Raw genomic sequence first — 17,006 nt, forward strand, 5'->3', positions numbered from 1 at the left:
GGTCATAATTGCTGCCGCTTAATGCTATTATGCAGTTACCTATGCTGTAATCACTGTGTCTTGTTACTGTTGATGTTATAATAGCACATAGAAGCTATATTAGCCTGCAATAATCTGTTTATTTCTCTTTTAATTTATGCGCCCTATATGGTGGTGTTACTCGTGGCAGATCACGGAATGTTCCATATTTCTAGCAACGGGGGGCATCTCACAACTGGGGAAATGTGAGAGAAACTGGGTCAACAAATGACACGTAAGACTCAGGAGGACAACAGTGCAAACCCACTGTACCATCCTCTGGGGGACCGCAGCCCACTTTACTGCACCATTAACGGAGTATTGATGTATTCAATATCATTATTACTCAGTGAGGGACAGTTCTAGCTTGTTGCTTTCTTAATAGTTTAAGTAGTTTACTGTGGAAATATCATGCTTCCTTGTCAGAGATTTACCACAGAATTGGTGTGCTTGACTAATCTGTACAATACAATATAGACACAAAGGAAGAGACAGTTACAAATATAGCAGAGGAATCTCTTCATCTGCAAAATTACAACAAAGGTCAGTATTAAAATGTGTTCTTTATTCAAAATGTTTATGAATGTAAAATGATTCATGAATATTCAAATCATTTCAAATATTACAAATATTGATGGCCAACATTCAAAAACACAATAAACATTAAAGAGCATGTATGGTAGTGTAATAGCCTAAGCTAGTCCATGTGTCAGGTAGCGTTCCAAGGAGTCAGAGGCAGTTGACTGCAAACCAAGGTTTTATTGGAAAACCGACATTCCAACACGAGACACAAGATGGGGAGGGGGGGGCAACATGAGACAACCTGACAGGTACCTGCACACAGAAAGGGCATTAAAAAGACAGGGTAATCAGCGGGGTAACACAAAACAGGTGGTGGTAATGATCGAAGACAAAACGAGCTGTAACCCTCACGTGGAATCTGACAGACAAACACAGACACACCCACAAGGGAGGGGGACAGAAAGACAGTCATGACACCATGACTGTAAACCAAGGCCTATTCAGATTGACAGGCCTACAGAGGAGAGACTGATATCTCAAACAGAATTAGGATGGAGAGCTACACACGGTTTGCATTTCAATCATGTTGCGAGGTTCAATGTCATACCTAGTTTATGGCTTCTCTCAATGGCATCAGACGGGCCTAGGGCGTAGTTGAAGCTCATTGTAAAGGGTGCCATCTATATTCTGGAAACTCGTAAGGAACTTGTCGCAGGCTGCGTCACCCTTCCTCCACACGGTGTCTATGATGTGACGAGCCTTTTCCGTCCTCTGCCTGTGTTCCTCCTTGATCTCCTCCACTTCGGCTGTGTTCAGCACCTGTTCGTCCTCCAGGTAGTCCAACAGTTGGTCCATCACGGCTTTCGACACCCTTTCAACAAACCTTGTACGAACCCCTCGGAGCTCACTTGCTGTTGTTAAACACACAAACATAGGCCTATTAGTGATCATATTATCTTGAATTCAGTGTGTCCCTAATTAAAGTTTAGAATATATATGGCCCAGTTTAAAAACAAAGTCCTATTAATTAGAAGGATGCATATTATGTTATAGGTAATGTAAAAAAGAATGTGACCAGACAGTTAAAAAGAATAAGGCTAAACCTTCAATATGGCTTTAAAATGATAGAATAAACTGCAAAAGCCAGGCGCATCAGAATCAGAATGGGTTTTAATCGCCATGAAAGTTTGCACAGACAAGGAATTTGCTTTGGCAGGAAGGTGCATACATTAAACATAGGAATCTCAATATGAGGTCTAACTATACTAAGGGTACGTAAACTAGCAATACTAAGTGGATTTAGAATTTAAATAACATATAAAATAAAATATTAAGTATATAAAGTTACCGTAATTAATGTTGTACTTCTAAAACAAAAAATACTAAGTCTAACTGACACAAATGTCTACTGAAATGTCGCTTCCTGCAATTACCTGCCATTGTCGAAACTTCGTTGATGAAAAAGAGAGCGTGGAATGCAAATGGTTCGGTGATTCGGTGCCAGAATAGTTTCTAGTTTTGTTAATCTATTTTCGCGCAAGTGACATTTATTATTGCTCACCGGTGTATTAAAGTTAATAAAAAGAATAACAAATTCAGGGAGAAATTACAAACCAGCCCCACTATGCCTACAGTAGTTTATATCGTACTCCTACACTTCCCGCGCGCTATAACGAAAGTGAAAGTCCAACTCAATGAACTCAAGTTCAACACGGTTGTTTTTCTTGAAGGTGATTGTAGACGAGACAACACAAAACAATGGCCTACTTAAAATAGGAAATAATAATCAAAGTTCATTTAAGAAGTGATAACATTTAGATATTATCTAATGCGAAATTCATGATCACGATAGGCTACAGCAGCCTGTTGTGGAAAATGTTCCTAACCGTCTTGATCAGGCTAAGATTAAGAATAGTTCAAATACTACAAAATGTGATCTGTAATACTTTTCTTCTTTTTTTTCAACAGCAAAGAGAACGTTTTGCTATTGGTCGGTTTTAGGACGTACGTATATCGTGAATTCTTGGACGAATCTACGTATCAAACGTAGCCCCATCCGCTGTGGCAGTTCGGTGGATGTAGCCTACCGTGGGCGTACAGCAGTTTGTGGTTGTGGCCGTAGCCTACCTAATGTGGGCTTCTCCTCGGACTCTTACATTTGGAGCTGCCGTATTGCAATATGTCAGAGTACGTCAGCGCAAGTCCAAGCAAAGTAAAATAGGTTAACTTACGGCAAACCTACTGCAGAGACACAAGCTGTTTTGACAGGTCACACCTCCAGATAGATGATATTGTTATTCTCTCCTTCACTAGCAAACGTAGATTTTGCTTTATCCTCTGCATTTGGATCGAGCTCACCTGACCCTCTGGCCACTCGCGGACCTGGTGTGTGTGCATGCAGCAGTATGGATCAGACGAGGCTTCTAACGGAGAACGTCCACCGGTCTCTTTCAATATATCGAGCCCGTTACCCGTGGCTACTTCAAGGGTAAGGAGGTTCGCTCAGGAGAGACGAGCGCTCCCTCAGCCGAGAGTGATGGTGGTATTCTCGGCCGCAAGTGAGACTGATAAACCAGCCGATGCGATGTCGAGTTCGGACTCTGCAGAGGATGATTTCCGAAAGCCAGCTACCCCCGCACCAAACCTCAACCTTGGCAAGTCTCTCCGTTCCACACTTAACGCATCTGAAGAGGTAAGGATGGGCGTTTGTTGTTGTTTATTCTGGCTGCTGTCTAAAGGGGATTAAAGGGTTTACTGTGAGTGCGCTGGTCATAGCCAAACTGTTATAAACATCGCCATCTCTGTCGCTCTCCACCGACATTTTTTTTCACCATGTGTAGCGTATTTCTAAATATGTAGGTTACATATAGGCCTATTTGAATTATTTTCCTTTCTCCGGTAAATTATATAGATCTATCTCCACAGGCAACAGATGAACTATCCGAGTAGCTCTTTCTTTCGTGGTCTTTATTTTGATTGGTCCAGCACCCCATATAAAGGGCTGGTCCCCTGTCCTAATTGGCTCCTTTTCAATGTAGCTCTCCTGGGATTGACCTTCTTTAATCGTGTCTGGGGAAGCCCATGTGCAAAGTGTCAAGCGTATTGACATGGGGCGGATATACTCAATATGTCCTGTCGAGATTTGGCCTGTGATTAGAATAATATCCTTAGTTGTAAGCCTGTAATTGCCACTGGTTATTAATAGCATGAGCATGTAGTCAAGATGATCTAAAGTGACAAAGGACATCCAGGCCATGGGAATCAAAATCATATTTTGAAATGAGTATCTTTCAGCATTTGTTACCTATCTGACAGATAATGTGTGCTGCTGCAGGCACTAGTACAAGTTGTCCCAGACCAGTAATATAATGTTCTTCTATCCAATCACCAGGAGTTTCCTGAGGTAATCCCTCTCAATGTGGGAGGCACCAACTTCACCACCAGGTTGTCCACTCTGCGGCGATATGATGACACCATGCTGGCAGCAATGTTCAGCGGGCGTCATCACATTCCACGTGATGCTGAAGGGCGCTTCTTTATCGACCGCGATGGGGCGTACTTCGGGTGAGGCCTATTCTTCATTCAACAAAACATATTGTTGCAAGTATTGCCTCTTATTTTAATGGAAGTTGGGGCATCTACCGACTCTGTTCTGGCAAAGCAGTATCATCACATAATTTCTAAGAACCAAACGACAGAGGGTAGGATTTCGTTTCAAGTATAAACTGACTGAACCTTGAAAAAACTGCATAGTGTGTTTATGTATACACACACTGTAGGGGGGTCAAATTGCTGAGCGGTTAGGGAGTCTGGCTTTTAATCAGAAGGTTGCCGATTCGATTCCCGGCCCTGCAAATGACGTTGTGTCTTTGGGCAAGGCACTTCACCCTACTTGCCTCGGGGAGAATGTCCCTGTATTGACTGTGAGTCGCTCTGGACAAGAGCGTCTGCTAAATGACTAAATGTAAATGTATGCACGATGTGTGTGCTTGCTCCTGAATACAGAGACATCTTAAACTTCCTGCGAGAAGGTGAACTACCTCAGAGAGACCGTGTGAGGGCGGTGCACAGAGAGGCTCAGTACTACGCTATTGGTCCTCTGCTGGACAGCTTGGAGGACGCTCAGCCACTCACAGGAGAGAGAGTTCGCCAGTCCTTCCTTGATCTGATGCCCTACTACAAGGGTGACTGGCTCTCCCCACTCTCACACACTGAACAAGCAGGGTGGTTTAACCTGTACATCTTTTGACAGATGGTAACGTTGCAGCCACATTTACCGTATACAACACATTTAACAGAATGCATTCGTTTGATCAAGAGCTAAAAATGACACCTCTGATGAACTAAACCGGGTCATGTTGCTCCCGCTGCACTGTGTAAAATTGCAACGACATGCTTTAATTCCTCCTTGTTTTGTTGAAATGTAGATGCATTTCATATGGATAAAAAAATTAAACGCACAAAGAGCATTCACAATTGCAAGGAAAGTGCCGCACTTCAGCACTAACTGAAGCTCTTCTCCCCAGACAATCTGGAGCGCATCGTGGAGATCGCCAAGCTGCGGGCCATGCAGAGGAAGGCGCGCTTCGCCAAGCTGAAGATCTGCGTCTACAAGGAGGAGATGCCCATCACGCCGTACGAGCGGCCGCTCTTCAACTCGCTGCGCTTCGAGCGCACCGAGAGCGAGGCCAAGCTGTTCGAGCACCACTGCGAGGTGGACGTGTCCTTCGGGCCCTGGGAGGCGGTGGCGGACGTCTATGACCTCCTCCACTGCATCGTCAGCGACCTGGCGGAGCGCGGCATCACGGCCGACCAGCAGTGCATCGGCGTTTGCGACAAGCACCTCATCAACCACTACTATTGCAAAAGGCCCATCTACGAGTTCAAGATCACGTGGTGGTGAAGGGCGGGCGAGGCGAGTGTCGTCGTCGCGTGAAGGGGAACATCTCATTGTGGTTCCAATGAGTCTGGAGGTGGACAGTGAGTTTGTGAATGGGCAGGCCTTTGTTTCCATCCTGATCCTATTAGCCAAGAGTCATCAGTGACCTCACCCTCTTCTTCGAGATTTGAAACCGACTCATGCTGCTGAGATTGTAGACAGGTGAGATTCTGGCTTTGACGCTTGTATTTTGTGACCCAATTGCTCGTTTTTGTTTGTTTGTTTCTTCGTTGCCAGCATTTACCCAAGTCGCAGTAATGGCAGCGTACTCTTTTGCTTATTTTATTTCATTAAACTCTGGGAGTTTTGTGCACCTTCAGGCATTAGCTTGTGAACTGTCCAAGGTTTTTCTTTTATAAAAGGGTAACATTGATCTAATTTTGTGTCTACATGTTATTCTGTTCCCTTTGGCTTTAACCGTACTTTTTTGAAGTTTTTCCTGGTACAGTATGTGATTTTGGTTACCTTTGGTAGCTGAGGAGAGCCCTCACAACTGAACTAGATGCAGCTTAACAAGCTGCTGAGATATTTTCCATGTACTGTAAATAGCTACATGTAAATGTTTTATTTTTGTTACTTATACTGATTCTGTCAATGCTTTTTCACCTAATTAATTAGGATTCAGATTTTGTCAGGCCATTAATAATGTGCAGCTTGTCTGTCTGTGATTAGCGTGTGTCGAAAAGTCTAAACTCAACCTGACACAATTAAGTTTATTGTGGTTCAATAGGCAGTTGTTGGACTACCATAGTGAATGTGTGTCACAGTTGTTTTCACAACTGCTTATTTTGAAGTGCAGTGGTCATTTTCGCCTTCTCTGAAAACTGTACACTGACTTCCAGAAAAAAGTATTTGTTTTTAACCAAATTCTACACATCCTGTGCAACATATTCTTTTCATCATTTCCGTTTTGGAAACCCAAAGGAAATTAGAGAGTTGAAAATGAAGTAGGGTAAAGGAGCAAGGGCTAGGTTATCTGACCTTGATTGGTTTCTGTGAGATACCAAATTACAAAGTTGTTTAACTGAACATTGAAAACAATGCATGTGCTTCCTGCTTAAGATAATCTCTGAAACAGAACTTATAGATCACTTCTGGAAACAGTATTTCTAGGTTACCTAGATGGAGTGTCTTCTCACAAGCTCGCAGTAGGAGAGATCTAAAAACATCGACTTCTCTGTAAAAGAAGAACATCACACATTCAGTGGTGACATCTTTGGGTCATAGAGGATCAGTACATTCCTAAATTGAACAGATTTCGCTGATACGTTGCATGTATCTATTTGCCACAAAATATAGTACACTAATTTGACCTTCTTTAGCAGCATGGTATGGATAAGCAGTTTCATATGGTCATTTTATATAATGTTTTTACTGATATATTAGAATTTCTGCTTAAGTGCCTTTTATTAAGGGCATGATTCTCAAACAAATAGTTTAATAAATCAAGAATCACCTGACCACAAATAGTTTTTCTTTCTGGACATGGGGATTATGCAGTCACTCTGTCCTTGTCACTCTGTTGTGTTTAGTCATCTGATAAAATTGTTAAAAATGTTAGTCCCAATAGATTGTATGATGTCAGGATATATCCTTTTCTTCGAGGGCTCGGGATCAAATGATGATGTGCAATTTTCTGTGTGCAACACACCTGTGTTTTCTCTATTCCACTTTGAAGGAAGAACCCATCAATGGTATGTTGAAAATATTTATTTACCGTGTAGTTATACATTTAAAGACAATTAGAACCAAACACATGACGGTGTACTGTGTTATTGGTTGTCAGATTTCCCAGACAGTTCTTGTTGTGTTCTTGTTCTGTGCAATCAATGTCATGTTATATGCAGGTTTCAGTTGGGACTTATTTGATCCCATTTCCCCTTCCCTGTTTATCAGGATTAGATTGCTACTCCGTTGACAAGTGTTCTAGATCCCCATTTCTTGCTGTTAGGTGTCAATTCTAAAATCATATAGAGGGCTCAACTGCCTGATTTTGGAAGGAAATACAGTTTTATTTATTTATTTATTGAAATGTTTAAGGCATTTGAAAAATAATGATTGTTATTTGCACATTTTAAAATTACAACCTTGGCTGGTGAATGTGTATTTGCAGATTCCGTAGATGGTCCAGTAAAAACCTGGCTGCTCCTGGCATGGGACAGTTGAAAAAAATGCACAGCTTGACTTACTACAGTATTAAGTTGGCAAGAATACTATCTTGTTTTAACATACTGTTGCATTATTTGTTGTAATGCTATGCTGTACTGTGCTAATAGTTATGTATATTTCATGTTTTTTATAATAAGATTCAAATACAGTTTGCCTTAGTCTGTACATTGGTCCCTGTAGTCATTTTTTCCTCCTGTCAATAAAATGCATATTTTATACTGATCACTTCATCAATTAACACACAGTGCATGGACAAAGGGTAGCACACTGTAGAAATAAACTAGAAACATCCTAGTTGTTGAATATATCATTATTTTGCAGACCGGGCAGTGTTAAACAAATGTAACAATATGTCCAACAATAAAACATTGTGAAAATTCCGATTAATGTTCACACTGAACTCCCACCGCTAGAGGCGCACCAAGCTCCGCCTCCTATTATACTCACCATCCAGATTCACTCTGAAACAAGGAGTACAGTAAGCGAGGTTCACTGGTCTGAGAAGTCGTCCTTGAGAACTGTAATATAAGGTAAGGATTAAATGATATTGCCAGGTCATGTGCAAAATACCGATCAAAGATTCGGCAGTTTGATAATGCTTTCTAGATGCATATTCCCTTGAAGTGGCACTTGAACACATTCACTAGCACTAGCTAGATAGCCATCCAAGCTAACGCGTTCCTCTATTGTTAAATTTGAGTTAATAGATACTCGGTAGGATCGAATATCGTAAACTGAGCTCCCTCTTTTGCATTTGAAAACTGTAGTTAGATTTAATCGCGCATGTGTTTCCCTGCGTGCTGTCATTTTAGTGGACGGCTGTTTATGTATTATACGCGACTAACAGCACAGGCATAACGATGTTTGTGTGTGTGTGTATGTGCGGTTTTGGTGACGTCATGCTCCCAGTTGGACCATGTTGACAGTTTATGCCTGTCGCAGATAAAGCAATTTCTGCTGATAAAGCTATGACACATATTTGATACAGATTACTCATACTTAACCTTTGACTGTTTTAACTGAGGTTTAGACAATGTACTCCTGTTACTTACTCAATTACTCTTTGGGATCGATTAACCTACCTACTTAGAAGCAAATAAGAGGACCTGTATAATGCAAGCTGCATGTAAGTATAGTCAAAACTCATATTAACAACCTACCAAATTCTATTTTTAACAAACACATTGGGTCCTGTAAGTCCTGACGTCCCGTTGGAAACATCCACAACACATTAGGAGTTCTCTGCAGTCACTATATCCACACAACAGTGTCCTCTCCGCTCAGAGCCAAGCAGTGTTAGCATTACTTGAAATATTAATGTTCTGATGGTTGTGCTTCCTGCCATGGAGATGGCTCCTGTTACCCCCCCCCCACACACACACACCCCACCAAGTACTCTGCTGCTGTGCTTTGCAAATCGGTTAGGAACACACACACACACACATCAGGCATCTGACTTGATGTTCCTATGAGGAAGTAAGGAGTGGACCTAGGCTGCAAGTGGGCTTCTTTAAGATTCGAAACACTCCAACTTGTAGTTTGCTGTCTCATTCGGAGGGGGGCTGTTTCTCAGAGTAGGTCTTATTTTCACTTCCCTGCAGACTGACTTTTGCCCTGTGGCACCTTAGTGCTGAAATGTCAGAGGGGTGTCATCTAATCAGTCACGTAACTGCCGCAAATTTGCTGTGTTTGAAGTATTTTTGGATGTGTACGTTTTTCCTTTACACTATCTTGAGAAGTCGGTGAATCTTGCTATGTGGAAAGCAGTCAGTTTTCTGTGATACCCAGTGGAGACTGGTCTAGGCCTATGTGAGGTGTGTTAAATAGCCCTCCTTCACGTCAGCAACTGGAAGTTAGCCTGTCAATAATCCTAGTCCTCAGCTGAATCATGGTTCAGCCGTATGCAGGTGAAGCCTACACCAAACCCTAACTGTATGTAGAAATCCACAATAACAAGTAAATGGAATTCTACATCCATTTCCCTGTCTCGTGAGGGCATGCCCTTAATGTCGTCATGACGATGTCATCTCTCCCTGCCAGCGGGTGCCCGGGCAACAACATGAGTCTGCGGACGGAGCGCCGCGGCATCCACGTGGACCAGTCGGAGTTGCTGTGCAACAAGGGATGCGGTTACTACGGCAACCTGGCCTGGCAGGGCCTGTGCTCCAAGTGCTGGAGGGAGGAGTACCAGAAGGCTCGGCAGAAGCAGATCCAGGAGGATTGGGCCTTCGCTGAGAAGTAAGGAGGGAGGGCAACGTGAGCGGCGGTGGTGCTGCTGACGGTGGTGCTGCTTAGCTTAGGAGGAAACACAGCGAGCGAGGAGAGCGATCCATACAGGGCCCCTGGCTTCGCTGCCCACAGGCATGACATTTCCTGACATATCAGATCAGATGTAATTATCCTGTCACGCATGGCATGACGTGCTAAGCCAAAGCACAAGCATACTGTTCAGGGTTTCCCGCAGAAAATGTGTTAGTTAAGGTGGTGGGGTGGGGTTCGCCGGCAGATTTGATTCGATATCGACTATAAGAATATCAGATATTGATAGTCTTAGTTTTCCCCTCTGCCATCGATTCATGCAAACGTGCACGTTTGTCTTACGTTCAGTAGGGAAAAGTGGGATCCGAATGTTTCGTATGTTCTGCAGTGCCACCACGTGTAACCCAGTAAAACGCTGGCTCCTTCTCTCCCTGCCTGCCCTCTGTCCGTCTTGCCTCTCCCAGGTTGCAGAGGGAGGAGGAAGCTGCCTATGCCAGCATCCAGCCTCAGCCCCAGCCTCAGCCCCAGCCCCAGCCCTCCCTCACCACCTTCTCCAAGTTCGAAGAGAAGAAGACCAATGAGAAGACCCGCAAGGTGACCACGGTCAAGAAATTCTTCAGTCCCTCGTCGCGGACCGCCCCTAAGAAAGGTACCGGCTGTTTTCCTTAGGACGAGCTTGACCATCTACTTTCACCACAATATACAAGGCACCTCATTGGTCAACACGGTGTATTGACTGTCAACAAAGACAGAAAAAGGTTCACAGGTTTCTGGCTTGACTGACAGGGTTTCTAAGACTCGGGCGATGAGTAAAACAATCATGTTCACGTTTCCACCCACACTCCTCCCACCCCGGGGCTTGCCGTCTTGTCTTTCATCAGACTACAGCATCTTTCCCACGAGCTCAGTTTGGCAGTGATCCCCAAATGCGCTAACGCAGGTCACTTCCAGCTCACGGCAGACAGATTGATCCACTAGGTATCCTCCTTTCCTTCAAGCCCATTACTGCCTATTATAGCCTGGCTTAGAGGTAGCCAAGAATGTTTAGGCGTCTTATCTGACAGACACACCTCCCCGGCTAGGACTGATATAGACTCGGGCCCGTTCCGACGGTCGTGGGCCGAATTGAAATCAAGGGCAAAGTCGTTTTTCTCGTCTTCTCTCTCCGATTGCTTATCTCAGCGTGGAGATGACCCTTTGACCGCCATATTTTTTTAAAATTATTATTATTATTCTTTTTTTCTCTCTCATGATCGGTGTCCCAGTCTCCATCACTCATGTTTTTATTATTTACATCAGTGTCCTTTTTATTTTTTATTCTCTCGTGTTTTTTTTCCTCCTTCCTGGCTTTACAACTCATCCTTCAAATTTGACACCTTGCGATAAGGAAATAGTTTTGCAATCCCACCATTTCAACTCCTCAGTTCTCCCCCTCCTCTTTCTCTCACTTGAGCCGACCGCTACTTATCAGCCGCCGTCGTTTTATTGGTTTGCATCTGTTTATTCTGTGACGTTCATTGTTCTCATTACCCACATCCATTCCACCTTGTTCCGTCTGATCTCCATGTTGGACCCCTCCCCCCCTTCCCCCCCATGACCTCTCCTCCCGTTTCCCCCGACCCCTGTCTGTGTCTCTGGGCCACTGGCCCCCGCCTCCACCCCCTGGTCCATCTCCTTCCCAGACCCCTCTGAGAGAGAGGAGAAGGTTCCAGGGGTGCGGGACTGGAGAGGGATGTTTACCCCTCCTTGGGAAATGGGTTCCCCCACTGAAGGTAATGGTCAATCCCGTCGGAGTGGATGGCCCCGACTCGAGTTCCTATTAGTAGTCACACCTACTAGGAAATCCTGGGTGGGTTTCTTTTTGGAAACCCATGATAGAGGAGTAGTTTAGAGGAATAGTCTCCCCCTAATGGTATCCCTTCAAGCTGGTAGCATTAAGATTGGCTTGGTCTGTTTGGCTGAAAGGTCAATCAGCCAAACTGCCTTTTAAAATGTTTGCTGTGAGTGTGTGTGTGTGTGTGTGTGTGTGTGTGTGTGACAAGGCAGATGCATTTTTGTAGAACGCATTAGGAAACAGACTGCAGGCAGTGTGCCGACTAGTGTGTATATTCACTTTGGTGTGTGTTGATGTACTTGATAGAGTGTGCCATCAGTCGTTTCAGTACTGTTTGCATTACACTCACACATTGTTTATTGTCTGTACCCCCATCGAATGGTCTTTGTTGTGGCAGCACTGGTGGCGAGGCTGAGAGGTGGGTGTCTGTCTGTCCGTCCGTCCGTCTGTCTGCCAGCTTCACGGCATAAATGATTGAGTCCTTTGTTTCTCTTAGTATTGCTATGTAGGAGCTGGGATTATGGTAGCTGACAAAAAGCAAGCGGGAGAGGTCACGAGTTCAGGTTACAGGGTGAGAGGTGCCGCTAGTAACACCATTAAGCGTAGAAGGGCTCAAAATGTTTTCAACTTTTCGATACGAGGTCTCAAGTCCCGCTGATTAAATAGTTGAAGCTGATATATATATATTGAAAACGCTTCTTCAACCAATGCTCAACCGGCCCTAACTGATTGATTTGTTTCTCACACCACCACACAGTCTGTTCAGGTAGCCTGAGGCCTCATCATACGTTGGTCAGTCAGGTAGCTAGTGGAGCCCTGAAGAGGAACATGGCCGTAGGTAATAAGTCTTGTCGTCGTCGTCCGTCCCCCCCCCCCCCCCCCCCCCTCCGTGTGTCACCAACAGAGAACCAAGAGGGTAAGACTCCCAGCCCCTCCATCAGCCGCCAGTCCAGCATAGAGACGGACCGCGCCACCCGAGACTTTGTGGACTTCCTGAAGTCCCTGCCGAAGCCTGGACGCGAGGTCCACAAGCAGAGTCGAGCCTTCATCGAGATCATGGCCAGCAAGAAGGTAGGCGGCTTTCTGAGCGGCTGTCGGTTATTTGCATCTGCAGACGCAATTGATTCCATTTCAACGTAATTCAAGGGACACTTGTGTTGAATTTTGTGACCCTAGCCTGTTGAGGAAGCCTAGCCCAGCCTGCTTTAGGATGTTGTGTTTTCAGTGCTTTAAATTCAATAATGTAATTTAGTTAATCAGATTTTCTATGGTGTCAATAGAAAGTAATTTTATCTTCATTGTGGAACTAGAATGTAATATTGCCATGCGAATGTTAAAATGAATTACGTGTGTATTGATCTTTGCATGGTTCTGGAAAATTCCTTTTACCTTTGTCCTCCCAGGACCTCGGTGCTGACGAGCTGTCCGAGTGCGTTCAGGACTTCTATCAAAACCTGTCAGATCGCCTCATGACACATTTCAAAGGTTGACTTAATCATTTTAACATGATGTTCAATTGTTATCTGTGAATACCAGAGCTGATAAGCCTAGTTATTTTACAGTTTTTTTTTAATACTATATATGATTTTCTCTTAAAATGGTGTTGATGATGATATGGAGACTTAGGTACTTAACTATTTAACCACTGGTGTTTTTTCGCTGGCGGAGTGCTTTGGAGTTTAGCATTTTGGAACACCTTCACACTGGGTCAACATTTTTCTTTCCACTTAACCAAATTGCATCACCATGACTAATCTTCTCGTAAATGATTAAATGAGCCGTTTTAATGGATCCTCCCAGGCTCGTCAGAGAGCGTGGAGAGAGTGATGGATCAGGTGGAGAAGTACATCATGACTCGCTTGTACAAGAGCGTCTTCTGCCCGGAAACCACCGACGACGAGAAGAAGGACTTAGCCACTCAGAACAGGATACGGTGAGCCTGCCTGTCCGCCCGCCTGCCAATGAGCAGTGACTGAACACAAAGCACGGGCCAACAGGCCGTGTTTGCTATGGGCGTGGACACTTCTGGAAGTGAGGCATGACACATGAAAAAAAAAAAAAACACGACACGTGAAAATATACACTCTGCTTTTGACTGACTGGGCGAATGGTTTGTTGTTTATTTCGACACATCTCTCTTACAAGTGAGCCCCGCATAAATATAACACAGACTCTATATGTGTGTATATATTTTTTACCCATCGCTTCTCTGGGGACGTAGGTCATCGGCCATGTCTCTATGGCTTTTCGCTTTGCATTGCACCTGAAGTGTGTTCGGCGTATATTTCACAGGGCCTTACACTGGGTGACCATCCAGATGCTGTGTGTACCTGTCGATGAAGAGAACCCCGAGGTGTCGGACAATGTGGTGAAAGCCATAACAGGTGAGGCCTAATGGGTGACTCTCCACTCTGAACGTCCCCCAAAGAATCCCTATCCAAGTGAGAGGTCAAACTGACCGGCGTGCGTGTGTGTGTCTCTCTCCCCCCCCCCCAGACGTCATCGAGATGGACTCGAAGCGGGTGCCGCGCGACAAGCTGGCCTGCATCACGCGCTGCAGCAAGCACATCTTCAGCGCCATCAAGATCACCAAGGACGAGCCGGCCTCGGCGGACGACTTCCTGCCCACGCTCATCTACATCGTGCTGAAGGCCAACCCCCCGCGGCTGCAGTCCAACATCCAGTACATCACCCGCTTCTGCAACCCCAGCAGACTGATGACCGGGGAGGACGGATACTACTTCACCAACCTGGTGTGTGGCGTGGACTGGGGCTGCCGGCACCGCCTTTTGTGTACACCTGTGTTTGCTGCGCAGGTGCCTCTCCTCATTGTGAAAGCATTCTGACGCCTGTTCTCTCTCGTGCTCTCTCTCTCTCCGTTTCTCCAGTGCTGCGCCGTAGCCTTCATAGAGAAGCTGGACGCCCAGTCTCTCAACCTAAGCCCCGAGGACTTTGAGCGCTACATGTCAGGCCAGGGCTCCCCGCGCCGGAGCGAGTCCGAGGGCGGCCTGTCCCAGGCCGCCCCAGCACCAGGCCCTTCCAGCCCCGCCCTGGCCCAGGTCTATCAGAACCTGGAGCTGCTCTCCAGCCTGGGCAGCCGCCAGGAGCGGGTCATGGAGGGGGCTCGGAGCCTGCAGAGCGACCTCATTTCCTGGCAGGAGAGCGTCGAGCGCGAGGTGCAGGAGATCTTGCAGAAGTACCCGTTGGAGATCCGCCCGCCCGCTCCCTCAGCCATCGACTCGGACAACATAGAGAACGACCGGCTACCGCCGCCGCTTCTGCCCCAGGTGTTCGCTGGGTAATGTAGTTAAGCCCCTTCTGGAGACAGTTGGTACCTTTGGAGATGATGACACCTATATTTATGGAACTGTGGTAAGGCCCAAGGACTAGCTGTCTCCTCTGCAAGTCCCAAGTCACTGCTGCTAGACACATTTTAATATAGTTATGCCTGGGCTTGATTCCATTTTAGACCCTTGGCCCTCGCCCAGCACTGTAGACACAGGATTAGTGTGCACAGGTCTGGGAGCACATCAACATCACTTGATATGTTAACTACCTTCTGATCTGTGAACAGCGTAAGGTGCTATGGAAAAGGACTAGGGACCTAAATGGAACAGGACTATAAATCCCAGAATGCACACACTCCTATTACACTGTATCAGCGATCTTGAAGCAGCCTGGCATCAAAGTATCAGCAATATCTCTCTCTTCCCTTCCCGCAAAAAGCTTAGTAGTAATACTGAGTTTATTTTCCTTAGCACTTAGGTGAAGAAATTGGCTATTCAGTGCCAGCTATCTAACCATTATGCATACAACCATTGGTCTTGTTACATTGTTACACTCAATTTTAGCTAACACCTGAAAACGTTTTCAAAACGTAACATTTACTCATGTTTACATATCCACCAATGTAAAATGTCACTGTTACGCCGCAACATTTAGTCATCACTACCCATGTTCTATGGTACAAACACTCCAATACACTCCAAATAGCACGCATCACGTTATTGCTCCAACGTTGTAGTGCTGAGGTATATTCTTTTTAGACAAATGCAGAACAACAAATGCTGACATCTGCACCCTCGGAAGCTATGACCTCTGCAGCTGTTCTTGTTTTGCTTACGCGAGCTCACTTCCCTTCGGTTTGAGTCACTCGTTAAGGTGGAGGAGCTGCTCACCAACAGAGACACGGTGGGGAGGAAAACAGCTTTCAGGTTGGCTTCAAACCGAAGATCTTATGCTTTTAAATAGGGAACTGCCCATAAGCTGTTTCCTTAATGTTCGGCAGTATCTTAAGTTGGTTTTTAAGTGGCAGTCATTGAACCAGTTATGAAAAGTTTTTTTTAAATGAAGAGCTGATAATTGATGTAAATGATGTTTGAAATTTCAAGTCTTACTTTAATCTGTAAGTGGTACTGAGTGCCTGGGAGCGGTATTTTACATGGTCAACAGGGAATTATTGTTTCTACTTGTGGAACTATTGTGCTTGATAAACGTGTACTTTAGTGGAGAAATCAGTCTATTAAAACTATAAAAAGGGATCTTTCTAGAAACTTTGCCTCTAACTCTCCTTGGTTAAGATCGCCTTAAATGCAGACTCATTAAGTTTAACCCTTTTATTAGAAATGTAGATATTTGGTCACTGGTACATTTATTTGATCCTAGGTTTAAGCACTGCAGTGTCGATATTTATAAAGTGACATGAGTAGATTTATAAATGCCCACAGTAACCTTCATTTAAACTTGAACACTTTTAAATAAAATGTTAACTTTTACTTGGCATAATTTTTTTTTTTTTTTTAAGATAAACATATAGTGGATCTTTTATCTCATTTCAGAGAAATCACAATACGGTTGGCTGAGACTTGGGGCTCAAACTTCAACATTCATTCTGGTAGACTGTCACTGTATCATTGGTACTGTACTGTACATTACAGGTACTGTGCAACACAATTAATCTCTGGCTGCTGATAAGCTTATGTGTAAAGACGTGTAACGTGTATGTTTAAGACCACTTTAAAAAAGAATGCTTAACACATCCCTATTTATAATGTAATACTGACGTTGTGCATTAATAGAACCATTGTTGTACAGTGTCTATTGACGATGTGCTTGAATTTGATTAATTAAACCTTGAAGTTGCAAAATTCTACTGAAGAGTTTCGATTTTTATATCCCTGCCCAATGTACCATAGTCGGTCTCATCACATGTGGAAGATGTCTTTGATTCAGGGGAATTTAAGTAAATATTTGCTATACAACTGC

At 44.5% G+C, this 17,006-nt stretch overlaps 2 protein-coding genes across 5 annotated transcripts; both read left to right on the plus strand.

Moving 5' to 3' along the window:
- Nucleotides 1–2,930: 2,930 nt before the first annotated feature.
- kctd7 (potassium channel tetramerization domain containing 7) lies at nt 2,931–5,494 on the plus strand. 3 transcript variants are annotated; one of them, XM_067257617.1, is made up of 4 exons: nt 2,931–3,244; nt 3,932–4,104; nt 4,546–4,724; nt 5,067–5,494. In XM_067257617.1, the coding sequence occupies exons 1-4, from the start codon at nt 2,936–2,938 to the stop codon at nt 5,441–5,443; spliced, it is 1,038 nt and encodes a 345-aa protein (XP_067113718.1). In that variant the 5' UTR covers nt 2,931–2,935; the 3' UTR covers nt 5,444–5,494. The 3 variants fall into 3 exon arrangements, with proteins under 3 accessions (XP_067113718.1, XP_067113719.1, XP_067113720.1); XM_067257618.1 differs by having other exon boundaries at nt 2,931–3,232; XM_067257619.1 differs by having other exon boundaries at nt 2,931–3,232; nt 3,935–4,104.
- A 2,603-nt stretch (nt 5,495–8,097) lies between these two features.
- On the plus strand, nt 8,098–16,893 carry rabgef1 (RAB guanine nucleotide exchange factor (GEF) 1). Of its 2 annotated transcripts, XM_067257192.1 has the most exons (11): nt 8,098–8,178; nt 9,689–9,886; nt 10,372–10,556; nt 11,590–11,679; nt 12,139–12,159; nt 12,646–12,812; nt 13,145–13,226; nt 13,542–13,674; nt 14,034–14,125; nt 14,238–14,494; nt 14,630–16,893. In XM_067257192.1, exons 2-11 carry the CDS (start codon nt 9,708–9,710, stop codon nt 15,041–15,043), a joined length of 1,620 nt encoding a protein of 539 aa, XP_067113293.1. In that variant the 5' UTR covers nt 8,098–8,178; nt 9,689–9,707; the 3' UTR covers nt 15,044–16,893. The 2 variants fall into 2 exon arrangements, with proteins under 2 accessions (XP_067113293.1, XP_067113292.1); XM_067257191.1 differs by lacking the exons at nt 11,590–11,679; nt 12,139–12,159.
- The last annotated feature ends 113 nt before the right edge of the window (nt 16,894–17,006 follow it).

This window comes from Osmerus mordax, chromosome 19 (genome assembly GCF_038355195.1).
Source record: "Osmerus mordax isolate fOsmMor3 chromosome 19, fOsmMor3.pri, whole genome shotgun sequence".
Taxonomy (NCBI): Eukaryota; Metazoa; Chordata; class Actinopteri; order Osmeriformes; family Osmeridae; genus Osmerus; species Osmerus mordax.